The following is a 16,257-nucleotide window of genomic DNA, read 5'->3' on the forward strand; positions in this document are numbered from 1 at the left end:
CAATGTGACCTCGAACCGTGCAATTAGAGGGCCTGTCCCGTGCTCTTTTAAAGATATTCACAAACCTTTCTATAGTAAGAAGATTACTTTTAAAGCATGTGTGATACAGCCTACATAAAAATGTAATGATATTTTACAAACACATTAACACCCAGCAAAATAGACGGCGAGTGACTCTATAGACCAATTCGGTTTGGGTACTTTTTTATGGTAATTTCTAACTGGGGGCTTCACGTATTCCTAACAAAAGATAATTTATGCGCCGACATAGCAAAGCACCTGGGTCATTGCATAACCCATTGAAAGTGCTTTTGTTCTCATTGGAAAGCCCCCCCCCCCCCCCCCCCCCGCCATTATGGCCGCCATACGTTAAAGTGCTCTGAAGTCGGATTCATCTATATGTCTGCCTCCCGCTGCATAAATATTCACGTGCGATGTTGTTTCTTTTTAGGTGATCCGAGTATCCTTCGGATCACCTATTGTATCTGTACGGATTCTTTCTTCTTCTTTGTTTCTTTATTTCTCCGCAAAAGTTGTGCAGAGGTTAGCTCAGAAAGTCCGCTGCCTATGAATTTCAAAATTATACCATGTATGCATCATGTCCCAAAGACGACAAATCTAATGTATCATTGTGATCAGTCGACCGTGACGTCACTATGACGTCATTATATGAAAACACATTCTCAATAATATCTCATTAATGGAATGAAATTTTTCAATGAAATTTACGTCACACATATTTCAAATTATGCGCATTCTACTCATGTTCTCAAAATTCATATTTTCTCTTAAAACGTGCGCGTACGCGCGCGTTGAAATATTTGTATGCTCAAATCGAGCTCAAATTTTTTTTGCACACGTTTCAGACCATTTGGAGCATTTTTTGAAAAATTGAAAAAATCGGACGGACGCGTACGCGCGCGCGCATATACGCACGCACAGCTCATGTGCAATTGAAATTTCCAGTTTTTTCACTTTGATCGGATGTCTGAAATGTTAAGGAATATTTATACCAAGTTTCAAATCAATGCCACTCAATATGACGTTATACGGGCCCGTCAAAGTTGAAATTCCGCGCGCGCGTCAATGGCGATATACAGTGCAACTATGCCAAAAAACTGCTAATTTTAAATTCGATTTTACTCGTCAGGATGGACGGTGACCCCCCATTTTCTTTACATATTTTAAAACCTGATGAGTTGTACATGTCATTTCATGGGGTGGCAATGCTGACAAAATGATTAAAAGATAGCAAATTTCTTAATAAAGTAAAAAAAGTAAATTTTCAAAATGACGTCATCAAATTTCAAGTTCATTCGAGCGTATCTCACTAGTCCTTTGTCAATTTTCACCCAGATTTCATTATGTTGTAACTTATTTAATATTCTTTCAAACATAAATTTACAAAATTTTGATCGCATAACGGTATCACCTCGTAAAAATGGATTGAAAGTAACCTTGTCAAATTTGACCAGTTTACGTGTTATCTCTATGGGAGAGCAGTTTTTCTGGAAATGAAAATTGACATGACTATCTTTATCGAGCACTAGCTCACTTACCCTTCGATAAATTTCTCCCAGATTTTGATATGTTGTAGCTGAGACTTTACACTACCGTAAGTGTGCCCTTTGTTTTTTCATACGATGTCGGGGTCACGTCAAAAATTTTGGTTGAAATTCAGGCTTATCTTCGATGTATTGAGATATTTCTTTCTTTCTGCAACTTTCTTTGCAATAACTCAAGAAAAACACGCCCTATCACTTCTATATTTTGCACATGTTTAGTTCATGTCACGTACATTATTTCATAAAATAACAACTACTTGATCGGACACCATCTTGGGTATGTAAATTAGGGTCAAAGGTCATAAGTGTTTCATCCTGTATCTTAGTGAATACATGTCTTATCTTTCCCAAATTTTGCAAACGCAAAGACCATGTTACAAGGATCATTTCACAAAATAACCACTTTTTACTCAGATGCCATCTTGTCTGTGCAAATTGAGGTCAAAGGTCATATGTACTTCTTTTTGTATCTTCGTTATGACGTGTTATCTCTATGGGAGGGAATTTTTTTTAATGTGAAAATTGACATGATTGTCTTTATCGAGCACTAGCTCACTTACCCTTCGGTGAATTTCTCCCAGATTTTAATATGTTGTAGCTGAGACTTTGCGCTATCGTTAATTTGATTTCGTTTTTTCATACGATGTCGGGATCACGATAAAAAACTTCGTTGAAATTAAAGCTTATCTTCTATGTATTGAGATATTTCTTTCTTTCTGCAACTTTCTTTGCAATAACTCAAGAAAAACACGCCCTATCACCCCCATATTCTGCACATGTTTAGTTCATGTCACGAACATTATTTCATAAAATAACAACTACTTGATTGGACAACATCTTGGGTATGTAAATTAGGGTCAAAGGTCATAAATGTTTCATCTTGTATCTTGCGAATACCTGTCCTATCTTTCCCATATTTTGCACACGTATAGACGATGTCGCAAAAATCATTTCACAAAATAACCACTTTTTCCTCAGATGCCATCTTGGGAGTGTAAAGGTGGGTCAAAGGTCATATGTATTTGTTGTTGTATCTTCGTTATCTAGTGTATACGGAATTTGGTACCAAAGATGGCAGATATGACTCCCTTTTCTAAACGAGAATTCAAACATCACACGGCCAACGTTTTTAACAACAGACGAAACCTGTATGGTCATGCCTATCGCGATCAGGACTCGAATCATTGAAAAAAAAAATCGGATCACCTTAATTTGTCAGTAATGACAAATTACAATCTCTAGTCTTCTTCTTTGTGTTGTCTCGAATGAAAGCGAACAAAATCAATTGATTATTTGAGTGGCATTGAAAATCATCAACACAGTTTGAGTTTGTTAGTCATCCTTTCCAGAACCGTTTGTTTTTATGCTGTTTGTAAATTAAAAAACACGCTAAGTTTGTCTTTAGTCGCACTCATCATAGGGCCTAATGCTGTCTGCATGCACTACACGTCTAAACAGGGAGGTGGTCACCAGGTCACCTCCCTGGTCTAAAAGACTCAAATCACGAAATGTGCTCCGTTTTTGTACGTATCCTGCTATTTGCTAACACGTGGAAGCATGGAGTGGGTGTATAAGTACACCACTGACCGATTTACGGAATGACTGACTAACTGACTTACTGACCTACAGACTGACTGACTGATGACTGGCTAAATGAATGAATGAATGAATGAATGAATGAATGAATGAATGAATGAATTACTATAACACATTCAAAATTTAAGAGTACATCGTTTCTTTTTTTTCCCCGCTTGCACAAATACAAATATCATAACAAATCAACAACGTAGTCATCAGAACATATCAAGAGTACTTGAAGTCTATCTATAAGGAATAGATACTTACAATATTATATAATGAGCAGATAATCACGAGTAGATATAATACAAGATATGTCTTTTTAGTGGATCCCCCGTTTTTCACACAATACATATCGACAATTATTTCTCTTTCATTACTTCACCAACTATAGCAATGTATCCTTACTGTATGTTTTTAATAATTGTTTTCTTTGTATAAATTTACATGCATCATTTTGTCACTGAAGAAAGTGAAAGTTATGTTTATATATCATTTTATTGTGAAAAAAAAAAACCCGAAATAAATTTGAACTGAACTGAACTGAATGTGTATACCAGAACATACAATATATCGTATTTTAAGGTACAGGTGATGGCACTTTGCTTGACTTGGGATGACAGCGATATGGCATCTTGTAATCAAGCGAAGTCGACACTGAGATGATGTTATAGTTGCCACTCACTGAAAAAAAGGAACGAATAAAAGAGAGAATAGCACCAGGTAAAAAAAGAACCAAACAAACAAGCAAACAACAATCAGGACACTACAACTAACCCGTACCTCGCCATTTTTCAGAACGATGACGACCGGTTCGTTGAAGTTTACGGCGCCGTCGTTTTCCAGCGACACAGTGGCGCTGATTACGTGACTATTGAGCTGATGGCTCACGCTTGTGCTAATATCCCAGAAGAAAGAGATAATTGAAGAAGAAGAGTGAGATGGTGAAGGGAAAAGAAGACGATTAAGTATACATGCATACAGAGAGATCGACCATTGTCACATCGATAACTATAGATAAACGCTTTATAACTAAGCAATTAATATACACTGACACAAAATACATTTTTGGAGGCAAAAAATGTAATGATATTGTTATAGTGTAACAGTTTTCGCAGAGGAGAACATAATCACCTTTCTCCCACTTCCATTAATTTATTAATTCATTACCGGCATCGTGCTGAATGTCATCGGCGTGAAGCTGCACTTAAAATGTTCGAACCATTACAGCCTTTTTCGCTTCATTAATGACAGGATGCTTTTAAGGTATAATTGCTTGAAATGACATGCAGGCTGTGTTCTAGCATCCAAGGAAGACTACACACATAAACCTGTTCCACAGCTTGTTGTGATAACTTTGCTCCATGTTCGCCGTGTCGAAATTTGTATAGCCCTGTCTTTTGTTTCAGATCCCATCCAATTCCACAGAGTAAGGCACAAATAGGTGAATAAAAATGGGGGGGGGGTGGTTGAATAGACAGATAACTCAATAACCAGAAAAAGAGTACAACAAAATAATCTACATTTATAAAAAACGCAAAAAAAGAGAAAAAATAATGTAATTCTATTTTTGCCTGTTCAATTCTTTTCATCTCGAACTCGTATTATGTGCGTAGTTACTGTTATTAGTGTCTTTATCGTTATTGTTATTTTTTGTAATTAACATTATCATTTTTATCATAATCATAATCATTATCATTATCATTATTATCATCACATGTGAATCAACCTAGAAGTAAAGTGTATATGCAGCAGGGGTACTTTGCGGGAAGCCATATTTTGCATCCCCTTTTTAATGATTGTGAGTGCAGAAAACGAGCCTCTTGTGGCTCATTGAGCCTTGAATGAGCTAATTGTATGTCTATCAATATTTGTAGAGCGTTCGGTCTAATTTTAATAGCAAAGGCTAATTGAATAGTTGCTAACTGTTTTGATATTTTTATGCTGTTGGCGGCGGTTGTGATATGTGAAAAAAAGTGATGCTGAAAGGAATATCAAGGCTTGCATCCCAGGGGCTCGTTCAATTCAAAACACTTTTTTTTTCTTCAAAATATAATGAGGAATAGGCCTACAATACAGTTGTAGTTACCATGGCATTGCATGGTGATGTCTAAAGTGCTTGCAGCTGATTGGATGCTTCGAGACTGCTTCATAGTATATAGGCGTATATACAACATCGGCGCATGCATCGTTCAGTGAAGATTTTTTGTTTTTTTTTACTATATTTGCAACACGAAAGAGGAAGCCTTTGACTTACTTTGTGTTTGCAGCGAGCTTGCCACCCAAGGGTGGGGGAGATGTGTGGAGAATGAAGACAGACACAACATGCCCTGTCAGTGGAAAAAACAAACAGTGAACAATTTGTTATGGTATAGTGTTGTTGTTCTCATTGTTGTTGTAGTTGTTTTTCTGTTGTTGTTGATGTTGTTGTTGTTGTTTTTTGTTGATACTGATGAGGTGCAAGCCGTTAAAATCCTTCCCACATCTTAAGCCCTGCTTTACCAGAACTTGATTACCACAGCAGAGTCGCGACAACGTCTGGAAGAACAAACTTCTGTGCCTCGAACAGTGGCGTATCTAGTGAAAACGGCGCCCGGGGCAAGCGCGAAAATTGCGCCCCTAATTTCTGAAAAAAGTGTTCAACCCCAACCCCATCCCGGTAGGGACTTTAAACAAAGTGCACATGATATGCTTTTTCAAGCACTTAAAGGGGTCTTTTGAGAGTGTAAATGTAATGTTTAAATGTAATGAATTTTGATAAATTTTGGCGAGCGAGCGCAGCGAGCGAGCCGAAAATTTTTGTATTTAAGCTTCCAAAACATGGAATTCTTGTCATTTTTTGCTTATCAAATCTTACAATTCTAATCAAGATATAGTGACGGCCTTATAGATAACGATTTCTACCAACAAACTGAGGACTTTAAAAAATACTCTAGATTAGTACACGCGAGTGAGCCGAATTTGTATATTTCCGCGTCATTATCACGTTTTGTTCTTATCTCTTTTTTTTTCTGATAAATTTTGGCAAGCGAGCGCAGCGAGCGAGCCGAAAATTTTTGTATTTCAGCTTACAAAACATGGAATTCTTGTCATTTTTTGCTTATTAAATCTTACAATCAAGATATAGTGACGACCTTATAGATAACGATTTATACCAACAAACTGAGGACTTGAAAAAATAACTATGTTTTATAGTACGAGCGAGTGAGCCGAAGTTTGTATATTTCCCCGTCATGATTACGTTTTCTTCTTATCTTTTTTGATTTTTTTTTGCGCCCCCCCGTATGTTCGAAACCGTTGGCGTCCGTTGGCGTCCTCTTTTGATCCAATCGGCGATCGCTTAAGAACGAATGAAATTGCAGCCGCGTTCCGAGTAACATTTTTCCTGCTAAATATGAAATGACATGCATGTGTGAACACAATAGACATTGTCATTTTGTCCGCGTCATCGTCACGTTTGTTTGTTTGGTTGGTTTTTTTTTTTTTTTGATAAATTTTGGCGAGCGACCGCAGCGAGCGAGCCGAAAATTTTTGTATTTCAGCTTACAAAACATGGAACTCTTGTCATTTTTTGCCTATTAAATCTTACAATTCTAATCAAGATAATTATATAGTGACGGCCGTATAGATAACGATTTATACCAACAAACTGAGGACTTGAAAAAAATACTCTAAATTGTACGAGCGAGTGAGCCGAAATTTGTATATTTCCGCGTCATCATTACGTTTTGTTCTTATCTTGTTTGATTTGTGTGTTTTTTGCGCCCCTCCCCCTCCCCCATGTTCAAAACCGTTGGCGCCTTCTTTTGATCCAATTGGCGATCGCTTCAGAACGAAAGAAATTGCAGCCAATGCTCCGTGAAACATTTTTCCTGCTTAATAAAAAATGACATGTGTGAACACAATAGACATTGTCATTTTGTCCGCGTCATCATCACGTTTTGTTCTTACCTTCTTTTTTCATATAAATTTTGGCGATCAAGCCGAAAATTTTTGTTTTTCAGCTTACAGAACATGGAATTCTTGTGTGAACACAATAAACATTGTCATTTTGTCCGCGTCATCATCATGTTTTGTTTTTATCTTGTTTGATTTGGTTTTCTGCCCCCCTCCCCACCATTCTCCCTCCCCCCCCCCCCTTTCCGGGCGTGTTTTTTTTTTCCTTCATCTTCTTCTTCTTTTTTTTCTTCTTCTTCTTCGTTTTTTCCTTTTTTTTTTCTTCTCCTTCGTTTTTTTTTTTTTCGTTTTTTGCGCCCCCTAGGAGTGGCGCCCGGGGCACGTGCCCCCCTTGCCCCCCCCTAGATACGCCACTGGCAGTGGCGTATCTAGTGAAAACGGCGCCCGGGGCAAGCGCGAAAATTGCGCCCCTAATTTCTGAAAAAGTGTTCAACCCCAACCCCATCCCGGTAGGGACTTTAAACAAAGTGCACATGATATGCTTTTTCAAGCACTTAAAGGGGTCTTTTGAGAGTGTAAATGTAATGTTTAAATGTAATGAATTTTGATAAATTTTGGCGAGCGAGCGCAGCGAGCGAGCCGAAAATTTTTGTATTTAAGCTTCCAAAACATGGAATTCTTGTCATTTTTTGCTTATCAAATCTTACAATTCTAATCAAGATATAGTGACGGCCTTATAGATAACGATTTCTACCAACAAACTGAGGACTTTAAAAAATACTCTAGATTAGTACACGCGAGTGAGCCGAATTTGTATATTTCCGCGTCATTATCACGTTTTGTTCTTATCTCTTTTTTTTTCTGATAAATTTTGGCAAGCGAGCGCAGCGAGCGAGCCGAAAATTTTTGTATTTCAGCTTACAAAACATGGAATTCTTGTCATTTTTTGCTTATTAAATCTTACAATCAAGATATAGTGACGACCTTATAGATAACGATTTATACCAACAAACTGAGGACTTGAAAAAATAACTATGTTTTATAGTACGAGCGAGTGAGCCGAAGTTTGTATATTTCCCCGTCATGATTACGTTTTCTTCTTATCTTTTTTGATTTTTTTTTGCGCCCCCCCGTATGTTCGAAACCGTTGGCGTCCGTTGGCGTCCTCTTTTGATCCAATCGGCGATCGCTTAAGAACGAATGAAATTGCAGCCGCGTTCCGAGTAACATTTTTCCTGCTAAATATGAAATGACATGCATGTGTGAACACAATAGACATTGTCATTTTGTCCGCGTCATCGTCACGTTTGTTTGTTTGGTTGGTTTTTTTTTTTTTTTTTGATAAATTTTGGCGAGCGAGCGCAGCGAGCGAGCCGAAAATTTTTGTATTTCAGCTTACAAAACATGGAACTCTTGTCATTTTTTGCCTATTAAATCTTACAATTCTAATCAAGATAATTATATAGTGACGGCCGTATAGATAACGATTTATACCAACAAACTGAGGACTTGAAAAAAATACTCTAAATTGTACGAGCGAGTGAGCCGAAATTTGTATATTTCCGCGTCATCATTACGTTTTGTTCTTATCTTGTTTGATTTGTGTGTTTTTTGCGCCCCTCCCCCTCCCCCATGTTCAAAACCGTTGGCGCCTTCTTTTGATCCAATTGGCGATCGCTTCAGAACGAAAGAAATTGCAGCCAATGCTCCGTGAAACATTTTTCCTGCTTAATAAAAAATGACATGTGTGAACACAATAGACATTGTCATTTTGTCCGCGTCATCATCACGTTTTGTTCTTACCTTCTTTTTTCATATAAATTTTGGCGATCAAGCCGAAAATTTGTTTTTCAGCTTACAGAACATGGAATTCTTGTGTGAACACAATAAACATTGTCATTTTGTCCGCGTCATCATCATGTTTTGTTTTTATCTTGTTTGATTTGGTTTTCTGCCCCCCTCCCCACCATTCTCCCTCCCCCCCCCCTTTCCGGGCGTGTTTTTTTTTCCTTCATCTTCTTCTTCTTTTTTTTTCTTCTTCTTCTTCGTTTTTTCCTTTTTTTTTCTTCTCCTTCGTTTTTTTTTTTTTCGTTTTTTGCGCCCCCTAGGAGTGGCGCCCGGGGCACGTGCCCCCCTTGCCCCCCCCCCCCCCCCCCCTAGATACGCCACTGGCCTCGAACAATAAAACAGCAGAGATTACACAAGCAAAAAGCAAAAATTACCGTGAAAACGTCCGAGCAATAACCGTTTTAACAAGCAGGAGTAAAAAAGATTATCGAGACGCTGCCGCGGTAACTCGAGTTTGAAAGTCTCTGTTAAAACAGGCCTTATAGATGCAGCATAATTATGGCAAAAGTATGAGACTTATCGCAACAATATGGGCGCATTTCTTTGGAATCACAGACAAACTGGATTTCATTTAGTAACATATATTTGATCGGATTTTTTGTTTGTTTTAATCGGTTCCCCCAGTTATACTATGGTTTAAAAAATATATGTATTCATTGTTCCCCTAATTTGATTTATCACGGGACTTGCGGGTGTACAAGCTTGCTTTTACGCAGGCCCCATCATATATTTCTCGCATTATGGCCATAGCTCAACTCTCATGTATACACAATGTGTTTATACCAAGACAAACCTTTGTATATTCCGGTGAAGTTTCATCTAATTTATGTTTGGTTAATTTTCGTATTTATATACTTTTTGTGCGATATGCGAGAATTGTGAAAATAGATATATTAAAAAAACTCCATTCCGTGTTCAAATTGATTTGAAGATGGAACTCAAGTTAAGTGGTTGATGAATGTTTCATGACAATTTGACAATATTCAAAAGTAAATGAGAATTTTGAAATTTCGCAGTATACTATAAGAAGCGGGGATGTCGGCCACAATCACATATCATTTATTTCTGTATAATGTACACAGTGCATTATGGGAAGGCGTGGTATCTGTCTTACCCGTGGCATTTTCAGTCAGATCTATGGTAGGGATCACGATCTTGGTACCGGAAGTGTCTGCTTCCAGCTCGCTACTATCGCCCGGCGATGGGAACGAAGTCCCACGAAAGTCTGATGTTGGCACGATGTTTATTTTCACTTCTAAGAAACAATGAAACGTCGCAAAAACATCCCACATGTTATACAGGTATGAGCAAATTGTGAAGACAGGCATATAGCAAGTAAGCATGTAGGACATGAGTATAATTATCGTTTAGATACTTCTGACCATGGGGGAAAGGGTAGGTCCCCTCAAAAGAGGTTGACCCCATGGTCGACCCTGACACACACGCGCGCGCGCACACACACCTACACACACTCTCTCCACCCATGAAATAACACTGGACAAGCATGCGTGCATACACTCACACACAACAGAGACACAAGACCGTCATAAAGACAGCACTGAATAGACATGATGATAATAAATGATAGGAAATATACTACATAATATTGTTTGAATTATTTCTTTTTAAAGCAAATGTGCACATTGGAACAAAGTATGAAAAAGATGAAAAGGTGGTTAAACCTTCAAAAAAAAATAAAGAAGAAATCGAATAAGTGGACCAATTAGGAGAATTGGACACAGAAACCCCGAATGAAAAAGGAGAAGGGAAAGGCGGGAGGGAAGGAGGTGAAGACAAACCTGTATCTCCTACAGTAGCTGTCGTGCTAAACGATTCGTCGTCTGCTAAATCGCCGAGAAGATCTGCCGCCACGTCTATGAGGGCGCTCTCAAATTGCCTCACCTGATTCGCTGCTTCCGCTGGTGTCACTTCTTCGGCCGTTGACGTGTTACTTGTTCCAGATGAGAGCTGAGGAGGAATGAAGAATACCATTCTACTTGCAATCGTTCGTTGGTTTGTGTACTTTTCACAGTACAATAACTGGATCGCGTCACTTATGATAACTCATGGTACAAGTGTTTGAAACATTGCATTGTTTGTATTTTGAATGAATAGACTGAAAACGCCGCACAAGTTGAAGCTCGTTATGATGACTTGTGTGCCGTTCAATATGAGATTTGGGGAGACAATGCCATTATCACCACATTGACATCAACATTATGACTGACACCCCTGAAAACATGAAAAAAGGAGAAAATTTTAAGACAACATCACTTTGATGGTTCACGTCCAGGTGTCGTGTGCTATCAAATGTTATTCCTTTATTTAACAGACTTTCAGTCTCTCAGATCATATCAACTTGAATGTGGAGTGACATTTCACACTATAACGGACTAATGTCATATCTGAATATTAGTATGGGAAGCCCCCTCACCGGCAGATCTGCGACCGCATTCTGCACCTCTTGCTGAACCCTCTCTTCGCTCCGAGGCGAATTAGTTTCTTCTGCCGATGACTCGCCACCACCGCTGCCTGCTTCCACATCACTTTGGTCCCCTCCGTCCCCGCCGCCTCCGCCGCCTCCGCCGCCTCCGCCGCCTCCGCCGCCTCCGCCGCCTCCGCCGCCTCCGCCGCCTCCGCCGCCCCCGCCGCCGTTTCCCAAATGCCCGTTACCGTCATTGCTGTTGCGGATGGCAAATTGTACATGGCACGATGGAGCTGAGTAACCTTGAATACAAAGATAAAAAGATATGAATATCAATATTTTGTAACAGAAATGTATACCTGTGCCAGAAATATCACGCGTTCTCATCAAACAAGAAGACCTAAATTTCGCACAGCAGCTTGCATCATCCCGATAAAATTAGTAGTAATGATGTAAGTGTTTCGCAGCACCGTTTTAACCATTTGTACCCCAGATTTATTACCTGCCCATAGGTTTACGTGTGAAATTTGTGCACATTTGAACCATTAGTACAGAAAGGTTAAGAAATTGAAAGGGACCGTGTTAAATTTACCTGAAAGATCTTCTTTAGAGGTCCACCAGACAGTGCCAGATTGGGGAACCAAGACGTGACAAAAGAAAAGCGAGATACATAGGTATCTTCACACACACACACACACACACACACACACACAAACACACAACCCCACAACAACAACCCTCCGACGATGTTGATAGAATTTGAATAAATCTCAATGAGGTTATGAAAAATTACTAAAAACGGGGCAACTATGGTAATGTAAGGTAATGACCTACAATATTGGCATAAGGCCGACGTACTGTAGTATGTGAGCACGCCGTCGTCACCCATCTGGCTGCCAGCTCCGCCCCCGAGGCGGATCGTGTCGTTGCTGCTCACGCAGATCCCGCCCGCTGACAGGTGAACCACGCCCCCTGCCCCTCCACCGCCGCACAAGGCTTGGGAGTTATCCAGAGCTGAGTCTCCACCCTCAACTACCACCGCTCCAGGATCTACCACTTCAATCTGATGGAAGTGAAATGGTACATTGTTACCCCTCACATGCGTCTGATTGCTAAAATTGGGATTTGTACACTTTTTGCAACTGCTTTTGTTTTGTTTTTCTCCTTTTATGTTTCCCTTGCCTTCACCCAGTCGCTAAAACTGGTTGTTGTGGTGGTGGCAGCATTGGAGTTCATACATGTATAATCAATTACTGAATCAATATCAAACTTTATACCGTGCTTACAGAAACATCCACACAAAAAGTGCAACAACGGAAAAAAGGCACACTCACGAAGAGTCGATTAATGGTACACGAAAAAAGTAATGCGATTTGTATGGTTATTGAAAAGTTTTGAATATCATTGTTTTCACACCACCACTTCTACACTTACAGACGAAAGTGTTCCTTGTCTTTATGGCCGTATTTTGTTTTGTTTTGTTTGTTTTTGGTCAGGCAGGAAGGAGAGAAAATTAGTCAAGGGAATGTCTCCTATTCAAAGGCTATAGGCCTACACGACCTTAAACTGGAAAATATCAAACCATCAATTTGACATTCATGTGCGGTGGAACTGCGAGAGAAATATTCACAAGTCTCTTACAGGAAGATCAAGGAGTGATAATCTCCTTGGCAAAATCAAGATCATCACCAATGTCAGGACAAAGACCAAAGCGGAAAACCAAACCAAGATTGAAAACAGTAATAAAAGCAAGACGAAAAAGACAAGAACAGGGAGTAAAACACGTGAAAAACGTCCCAAACTTACATAAGCTGCTATGAATCGGACCAGGCCGCCGCTGCCACCACCTCGACACCACTGAGTAATGTTCGGCGTTTGCCCACCGTCTTGTCCTCGGGCAGTGATCGGTGCACCTGACGTACGCAGTAATCGGAAGAAAAGAATCGTAATGCCAAATGTAAGCCAGTTCGTAATCAGCTCACATACACATTGGTACCAATGACCTTTCTTGTTTTTTTTCTTTTTTTTCTCAAAAATTGGTTAGGTACTTCACTCGTTTTCAAAGCGGCATAATGCATAAAAGCTTGCTCGATTTACAATTTATGAAACTCGTGTCCAAACGAATAAAAGCATGAACTTGCGTTTGGACGGGGTGACCAGAATAGTCAGTTAGTTGACATTCTAGCTGGCATCAAACAATCGTTTTGCATTAAATGCAATAACAACCTTTTTCTTTTTATATTGCCAAATACCAGGCTTGCTGTCAGGTGGATGAGCTTACAAGCATTATTCAGATAAGAAGCACATGAATAATCATCACATCACAGATGCTTATCTCAGTGAATTTACAAACAAAAATGGCTATTGGTACAAATGACCTTCTTCTGTTCATGCGCAAAGTGGCATTACGAACTGGTCTATTATCATCACTGCGTTTGCCTGGCCTTCCTTTTGACATTCAGACATGTCAGATGAGGGAACATCATAATTTATATCTACATTCACAACACTACAACAATGATGGAATATCTGTAACATTAATGTCGCTATGATCGATATTGAATTCTGGTACTTTCTTATCTTCAAGACATCATATCAAAACTGATTCTATTCTGTGCATCTAATTTTCCCCTTTTTTAATCAAAGTCAGTACCTGAACCTCTTTCCTATATATCCTGGAATACTTATCGTGGTACGGAAAAGATAACAATTTGTTGTTTGTTTTTCATTTTAGTTTCTTTCTTTCATAACAAGTCAGTCTGTTAGCCTGTTGTTTTTTTTTTATCATCACGCGACATCTCGGAACCATTGGGGCTCGACACCTCTTATTTCTTACCCACGTGTATCACACCAGACGATGCAATCAGCTCCAGGGCGCCACCCCCAGCCGCTCTCTCGGCCGACTCCTCGTCAGACACAACCCCGCCTGAAATGTTCACCATCGGTTGTTGATAATGTCACAATGTTATATTATGCAAGCAAGGGCGGACACACAAAGTAATATTCATATCCACATATACAAGCACACATGAACACACTCACACGACATACACTCAAAACACACACACACACACACCGACATACTATCTAACACACAAACAAACCCACAGACTTACTGTATATGCATAGAAATAAATCTGTTTTTCCATTCGTCAAGAACGCATTCATTTCGAGTCAATTATTGGGGATTATAAACGATGGTGCATGAGATCGATTATCACAAAATCAAATCTCATTTATCAATTACTTAAGGCAAACTGATGATGACAAAACTTAGAATGAAAGAAAAACACACACATACACACACACACACACTCAAAAGAAAAACCGCTGATTGCAAGGAATCTCGTTGCATTATGCACTGCATAACATCGGTTGCTGAAGATGATAAAATTTTCATGTGCATTGTTATATCGATTTTTGCTACTTACTGAACAACTGACACTAATATCAATTATATTAGATATTGATTATGCATTCTCTACTTATTTTGAAAGTTATTTGGTACATACACGTATTGCAGTTTATAAAAAAAAAGTTTTGTAAACTACTTCCTTAGTTCCATTCCATTGGAAATATACATAAGCTGAACGAAACGTGAAGCTGAAATAAACGCTAGTCCTCACCTGCACTTCCGCCGACAAGATGCCTGGTATCGTTCACCAGGTAAGGCTGGCTGTATTCGGGGTTTGGGGTCGAATTTGGGGTCCCGCCCACTCCACCATGCCCCGCCCCGTCACTCGTGTAAGGTGCACCTAACCCTGGTCCTCCCTTATCTTAGTCAGATGATGGAAGCCAAGGTGGAAGAAAGAAAACAAGAGAGAGAGAGAGAGAGAGAGATAATGTGTGTGTGTGTGTGTGTGTGTGTGTGTGTGTGTGTGTGTGTGTAAAAAGTGAAGATACCACAATATACAATGTGAAATAAAATAAAAAAGTTGAATTTTACAATGTATGTCCACGTATCCACCGCGTACCATTTCCAGATTCATTTTGCCGTTTACTTTTCGTAAACTCACCTGGGCATCCCATGACCAATTAAGGTATCCTTCTGGGGAAAATCCCCTCAAGAATACTTAATCTGGCCTACATTTCAAAGACCAGAATATATTTTATTACTCACTCATGCCCCCCCCCCCCCAATTCTCAACAAAAAGAATAATACGTTCAATAACTTTTAAACTTGCAATTTACAAAACTCAGTAACCTGAGTGATTCGTGATTGGACACTTCTGGTCATCGCTTAACAGAAAAAAGAAACAGCAACTAGTATTATTCAGGGATAAGCAATATAATAAAACGGAGAACGTTTACCAAGCTTCCGTCTTTCATGTGACTATATGATGTCTGACATTCTATCAAACTGATAGTCACGAATTTAGCGTTTCACCAGCTATCATAAATCAACAAAAGGAGTTACATCAAATTATTTTTGAATTTCGCACTACTTTGGCTCACAGTATATAATATGCATCTGTGTACTTTCTATATAGATCAAGTAGATCATTCTGCGTAGATCAGGGCCCCCTTTTATGAAGAGCAATAATTCATTATATAGTTGATTTCTATCATAAGTCTATGGCAGCCTGTATGTTAAGGAAATTTGCAATCGATCATATGTTTTGATAAAACGGGGCTCATGTCTTCTTCTCTTACTTCCGAAGCCACCGAGGTGCCAGTCGGATGACGACTTCGGCCGTGTTCCGTTCACCACGTCTACATGGATCGTCGTGTTGACGACGATGTGACCAAGTACGCTCTCGATGCGGAGTGCATTACGTCCCTTGATCTCGACGTCCAGCCTGCGGCCGAAATAGACCGACCCGTCGACGAGGAACGATGCCACTCCATAGAGCCAAGTTCTGTTGAAATCGTCATCGAAGTCCTCAAAGAATACATCGCCACGGAGCACGACAAACTGAAAAATATCAAAAGTAATTGTAAAAG

General features: G+C 39.4%; 1 protein-coding gene across 1 annotated transcript in view; it reads right to left on the bottom strand.

Annotated features, from left to right (window-relative positions):
* Positions 1-16,257, bottom strand: part of LOC139720091 (uncharacterized) — a 48,675-nt gene that overhangs the window by 18,507 nt on the left and 13,911 nt on the right. The window contains exons 4-13 of the mRNA XM_071631459.1: positions 15,967-16,228; positions 14,940-15,089; positions 14,150-14,239; positions 13,120-13,226; positions 12,172-12,376; positions 11,323-11,615; positions 10,688-10,856; positions 10,003-10,143; positions 5,401-5,473; positions 3,927-4,041 (exon numbers count right to left, since the gene is read on the bottom strand). Coding sequence (XP_071487560.1) covers positions 3,927-4,041; positions 5,401-5,473; positions 10,003-10,143; positions 10,688-10,856; positions 11,323-11,615; positions 12,172-12,376; positions 13,120-13,226; positions 14,150-14,239; positions 14,940-15,089; positions 15,967-16,228 — 1,605 coding nt within the window. The remainder of the gene's footprint in view (positions 1-3,926; positions 4,042-5,400; positions 5,474-10,002; positions 10,144-10,687; positions 10,857-11,322; positions 11,616-12,171; positions 12,377-13,119; positions 13,227-14,149; positions 14,240-14,939; positions 15,090-15,966; positions 16,229-16,257) is intronic.

This window comes from Diadema antillarum, unplaced genomic scaffold (genome assembly GCF_040938485.1).
Source record: "Diadema antillarum isolate AM-2024a unplaced genomic scaffold, OU_Dant_1.0 scf00000120, whole genome shotgun sequence".
Classification (NCBI taxonomy): Eukaryota; Metazoa; Echinodermata; class Echinoidea; order Diadematoida; family Diadematidae; genus Diadema; species Diadema antillarum.